At 48.9% G+C, this 6,000-nt stretch overlaps 1 protein-coding gene across 1 annotated transcript in view; it reads left to right on the top strand.

Annotated features, from left to right (window-relative positions):
- Window positions 1–338: 338 nt before the first annotated feature.
- Vapb (VAMP associated protein B and C) overlaps window positions 339–6,000 on the top strand; it is a 38,337-nt gene continuing 32,675 nt past the window's right edge. Inside the window, exon 1 of the mRNA XM_038329972.2 lies at window positions 339–490. Within this exon, the coding sequence (XP_038185900.1) occupies window positions 433–490 (58 nt within the window). The 5' untranslated portion in view covers window positions 339–432. The remainder of the gene's footprint in view (window positions 491–6,000) is intronic.

Below are 6,000 nucleotides of genomic sequence, written 5' to 3'. Positions count from 1 at the left end.
GGCACCACACGTGCGGGAAGAAAGTGGAAGTTTATTCTTGTTAATTATTATTATTAAGTAAAGCACTTAACAACAGTTCTCCCCGCAGGCGCTAACTAAACAGACTCACTGGAGACTGCCCCTCCTCCCAAACCTCACGAGGCCACGCCCCCTGGTGCGGAAGCTCCGCCCTCCCCCGTCAGGGCAGTGCCTGCGCTGAGCCACAGACACCGTGCGCACGCGCAGTCTTCCTTTCGCCGCCGGAGCTTCTGGCCGCTGCCGGGCCGGCCGCTACAGCGTGCGTGCGTAGTGCGTGCGTGCGTCGGGGCGTGCGTGCATACGTGCGTGCGTGCCGTAAACTCGCCGGGCACCGCGGCCTCGCCCTCCGCCCCTGCGCCCCGCCGCCCAGGCCGCCGCCCCCCGCCCGCGCCGCCGCCCCCGACGGGGAGGACCATGGCGAAGGTGGAGCAGGTCCTGAGCCTCGAGCCACAGCACGAGCTCAAATTCCGAGGTAAGCGGGCGGTCGGCCCGGGAGCTGTCACTCAGCGCCCGGTGCCGGAAGGGACGCGCCCTGAGGGCAGGACACTGTCCGCCGGAGGCCCGCATGCACCAGGCGCCTAATTCATGCATGTGGAGTCAGTGCTTGGAGTCTGCCTGAGTCCCCTTCTCGTCAACCTTCCCCCATCCCGGGCAGCCAACAACAGCCCAGGAGTCCTGTGCAGACTTTTTGGGTAGTTCATACACTTTCTGTATACATTTGTGTGTAAAGGTGCACTTTACACATGTAAGCATGCACACGTGAATAAAAAGGTGCACATTATACAACTATATGCACAGAATATGTATGTTATAGTGTGCATACATACATTTGCGTATTTATGTGTACACACACATACAAACACACCCGTATTTATATATGTGTAGATGTAGACTCACCAAATCTAAGGGTCATGAGGCAACAGGGGCCATGTCTGGCCCGTTCCTTCCTTCTTGGCATGTTCTGAGCCACCATAGTGGACACTGGAGGCCTATAAAGCTCATCACACCAGTGAGCAAGATGGTGGTGGCAGGTGGTGGTAAGTGTTCTGAAGGAAAGGATGAAGCTAGACTCTGTGGAGGTGGACTTTACGTTGGCTGGTGTGATCGCCCAGTATTGCCTTTATGTAGCCCACAGAAGGTGCTCACGATTGAAGTGCCGAGAGTCACCCGTTTCTCTACCATTGGGAAGCAGTGTACGGCTACCCGGTTGGCACATACGGACATTTGAATTCTGGTTTCAGAAGTTTGACACACTTAGCCATTGTACCCACAGACTCCCGGGAGACGCTTCAGAGCTGCGGCTGTTGCGCACTAAGTCATCACTGCCTGAGGAAGCAGAGCCTGTCCAGTTAAGCCCAAAACAACTTCAGGAAGCCTAACGCTGGCTGTAGAGATGGCCCAGCAGCTAATGGCGCTTGCTACCAAGGCTGATGACTTGAGTTCAATTTCCGAGACCCACGTTATGCAAGGAGAGAACTGACTCCTGCAAGTTGTACAAACACACAGACAACATACACAAAAATTTTAAAATAAAAATATCCCGTTAATGTGGATTCTAGTTGCCGTAAGCCCCCCACTTACCAGGATCACCTGGTGCTGGTGAGAGGCGGTGTCATTTGGTAGCAGCTATTTGGAATTTGGTGTCATGTGATCCTCCTTGTGGCTATGCAGCAGTGAGATGTAGCCTCCAGTTATGACCATTAATGCTTCCGTGTGCTTAGATCCTGTCATCGCTACGAGGCGTCCATCTCTGTGTGGTGTGTGTGCACACATGTAAGATCGTCAACACGCGTTCTTACTTTATTTTGCCTTTATTTATTCTTTGTGGGGGGTATGTGTGCCGCAGTGAACGTGTAGCGGTCACAGGACAGCTCGCATGAGCCATTTCTCTGTCCATTACGTGGGTGTCAGGGATTGAATTTTGAGCTCCAGTCTTGTACAGCCAGTGCTTTGACCTGCTGGGCTGTCCTACTGGCCCTCGTTCAGGCTTGACCTTGAGATGGCCCTCCCGCTTGCTTCTCGACTGCTGGGATTACCGACTTCACAAATATTTGACTAATAGATTATTATAAAACCGGCTTTGTGCTAGCTGGTTCCATGCACCTCTGGGCCGATGTAAGTCTGGAGTGTATTGAGGTCAGCTGTGATGTTCAGAAAGGTGAGGTAGATCGAATGCATTCTTACTTAAACACATTTTCCGCTTAGGGGATGTCAGGCTCTAACTTCATTGAGGGACATCTTTGTTTGACTTTCTGTGGTGGTCTTTGGGTTCTTGGAGGAGACTGAAAGCCAGGTAGCCAAGGTGGATATGGTAAGTCAGTGGCTTCACCGGGGTTGCCTGGAGTTCTTCATTCAGGAGCCCAGCTCTGCCTCCCCTAACTTGGCTCATTGGTCCACATCCATGTATTGGGACCCAGGAATATTCCAAGTCTGGTTGATTGTGCTCACCCGTTCTTCCTCAGCATTCACTCACCAGCCTGTACACCTGGGAAAGAAGGAACAGATGAGATGGTCCAGATGGGAGAGCGTGGTGGGGCAGTGCAGCTGGAGCATGGGGAGTCACCGAAGCTGGTTCCAGAGGTCCCGTGGGTGGGTGTGTTCCAGTCGGGGATGGTGGTATGCACAGAGATTCAAAAACTGGGGTGCTTGCTTCTTGGGAATGGCGTGGGTAGGAGGTGTGACGCAGAATGAAAGGCCAGGATTGGCTAGTCCGCAGGAGTCGGGCCTGCACACCCACCAGGTTGAGACTGTGTGATGACTTGTTGGGCCTCCCTTGGGTTGAGCCTTGAAGCCCCAGGCGCCCCTACCATGTCCTCTGGTGTGTGATCCGGGAAGGAGACAGTCATGTTCCTCTTCTTTCAGTTGCCTGTGTGTGACCTTGGACTGCTACCTTACTCCTCTTGCCCTTGAATTGATGGCTGTGCTAAGAAGGTGACACCTATTCAGCCAACATCACTTGTTGCCAGGGAGATGGTCCAGAAGTTTGGTGTCCGAATGTCCTCACTCCGGAAGCATCCAGGGATGCGTGGGGTTCTGACAGGCTTTGTGAGCACAGAGCTCCTGTCTCTTGGAGATGAAGTCTGACTTAATGTGCCCTTCAGCAGATCTGGAGGGAGCGCATGTTCTGCCTTAGCTCCCCGGTGCTGGGATTGTGGGTGGTGCCAGCTGGGGTGTTTAGTTTCTTGGTTTGTTTGCTTTAAGCTGGGTGCTGAGACAAGAAAATGAGAGGCCCAGTAGTTAGCTCCTTGTATTAAGGGTGAGAACCTTCAGATTTAGCTGGTGTCCTTCTTGTTGTTGAGAATAAGGACTCTGATTTCTGCAGTTCCTCTTACTAGATTACACTTGTGAGCTAATCAAAGCCCTTGTTTTCTGGGGATCCTCAGACTTTTACTTCAGTTGAAGATGATGGTGTGGTATTTAGTATTTGCATTATCTTGGGATTTGTGTGGTATGTTAAATTTAAATACGTTATAGACTGGACATGGTGACACACACTGATAATCCAAGTACCCTGGAAACTAAGGCAGGGAGATTGCAGGTCCAAGATCAAGTTGGACTTCATCTCAAGAAAACATATAAACAAAATAAAACCAAACCCATAACCAAACCCCCAAAGGGCGGGAGTTTGATGTCGGTCAGTGGTATAAGACCCTTCGGTTTGATTCCCAGCACCACATACGTATACATGTATACATACATACGTACACATACATTTATATACACATATGCATATGTACACATGCATGTAAATAGAGGTTTCTGTGTCCTGCCCCGTCCCTCTGCCACTTCTAAATAATCACTCAGAGGCTTAATATTAATTACAAACTGCTTGGCCTATAGTTCAGGCTTATTACTAACTAGCTCTTACATTTAAATTAGCCCATTTCTATTAATCTATGTATTGCCACGTGGCTTTTACCAGTCTGCTGGCATCTTGCTTCTTGGGCAACTGGCTCACATTTCCCTTGATTCTACCCTTCTTTCTCCCTGTATTTTCAATTTGGCTTTTCCACCTAGCATTATTCTTTCTGCCTTGCTATAGACCAAATAAACTCCTTCATTAACCTATGGAAATAAAACTTATAGCATATAGAAGGTTATCTCATAGCACACACACACATGTACACACACATTTGTACACACATATATATGTGCATATGCACACACATGGGTATATTCACACAGATTCCTATAGTTCTGTGGATCATGCTGCACTGCCCTGCATTCAACAGTCAGAGGAGACAGGAGGATGGGAAGACGTGGGGGTGTGTAGGGCTTTCCAAGACCCCTGATTTTTGTGAAGTCTGTAGACGCTCGTTCAGGCCAGGGCAGCACCTGAGGGAGTGAAAGGCTTTAGAGGCCTGTGGAAGGAGTGTTCTCTTTGTGGTCTCCCTTTCTCCCTGCCTGACCTTCCAGGGCCTGATGCTACTTACATCTCTCTGGGAGGTTTGACATGTGTCTGTGTCCATCCTCTCAAGGCTCTGTTTGTCTTTCCTGTCCCATTAGCTCTCCTCTGGTAAGTGGTGTCTTGTATATTTGGGTCATTGTCCAGGAGTCAAGCCTCCCCAGCCCATTTTATTCGTAGTGGTAGCTGGGAATGACTGCTAAGTACCTCACTGGGATGAGGCACCAGCTGGTTGTGGATTCCACTCCTCCTTGCCTGGTTCTGCCACTAAGCTGGTGACTGTTGAGAAGTCAGTAGCAACAGCGTTTGTGACTTGGGTACTTGAGCATTCCAAACTTGTGGATAGACACTATCTTTTGTGTGGAGAGAACAGATTCAGGTAGTCAGGGTGTTGTGTGATACAAAATGGGTGAAATTGAAAACAGGCTCCCATCCAGTGGGTCCCGTCCGCTGTGGCCTAAGACTGTCCTGTACAGCATAACAAAATGTCAGCAGCCTGGTTAAGGCTTTCTGATGGCTGTGTGGTTTAAATCCATCCTGAATAGATCATCTTCATGTGTTTAATTATTAACCAGCTTGTTCATCAAAAAAGCTAGTGGCATTAAGTTTACTAGGCTCGAGTCAAACTTAAATCTTCATTGATAGTACTATTTACTTGTGAAACTTTATCCCTAGGAGAAAAAGTGTGAACTAGAAGGTATCTTTCTCTTCTCTGCTTCTTTTTATTGAAAACATTTGGCAGTCCTTGGCCTTGCACTTGGAAGGCAAGGCGGCGAATCCGTGAGGACTTGTGGCGGGCGGCCCGGTAACTCCCTAATAACTTTTCATCCGCATGTTGATTTATCGAAGTAATTAGTCTGAACTGATGCTTATTAAGAGACGACTCCTAAGCGGCATTAACACCATCTTTTATTTATTACTCTTAGATGGCATCTCTCTTCCAAAAAGACAGATTTTGCTCCTGCAGTCTTAGGCTAAGTAGTTGAAAATTAGGGACGTAGCATGGGAGTAAGTCCCTTGGTAGGCACTCAGGTGCCACGGAGAGTGTCAGAACAGAGACTGGACTTCTGAGATGAAGACTGCTTCATCTGTCCCTTCCCTTGGTAAAAATCCTGCCATCTGAAGATGACCCTGGCCAGGAGGAGCAGTGCTGTCAGCAAGATGACAGAAGATGAACACAGAGTGTGGGTTCCATTAGTCAGGATGAGCTTGCCTTGGAGTCTTTCATAAAATAAAAGCCTTGAATTGTGCTAAAACAAAGTTGCATTATGGTTTTCAGCAGCCCCCTCGTTTTCTGTCATTTCAGGCCCTTTCAGGCCATTGTCAGTACATCACACCCAGATGGCTTTGGCCCTTGTTCACCGGTTCTTTGAAGCCCTTACCTAGGGACCTGGGCAGCCACCTCAGAAACAAGAGTGGCTCAGGAAGCCGAGCTCTGGAAGCAGAGCCACTGAAGTTGACAGTCATTCCATGATTATCTTTTTTTAAAAAAATAATGGTGTGGTAATAAAATACTTCCTGAAATTTCCATTTTCTTCAAAATGCTAAGTGCACCTTTTAAAGAGAAGCTGTTATTG

This window comes from Arvicola amphibius, chromosome 5 (assembly GCF_903992535.2).
Source record: "Arvicola amphibius chromosome 5, mArvAmp1.2, whole genome shotgun sequence".
NCBI lineage: Eukaryota > Metazoa > Chordata > Mammalia > Rodentia > Cricetidae > Arvicola > Arvicola amphibius.
This window is presented reverse-complemented; position numbering and strand designations above follow the sequence as displayed.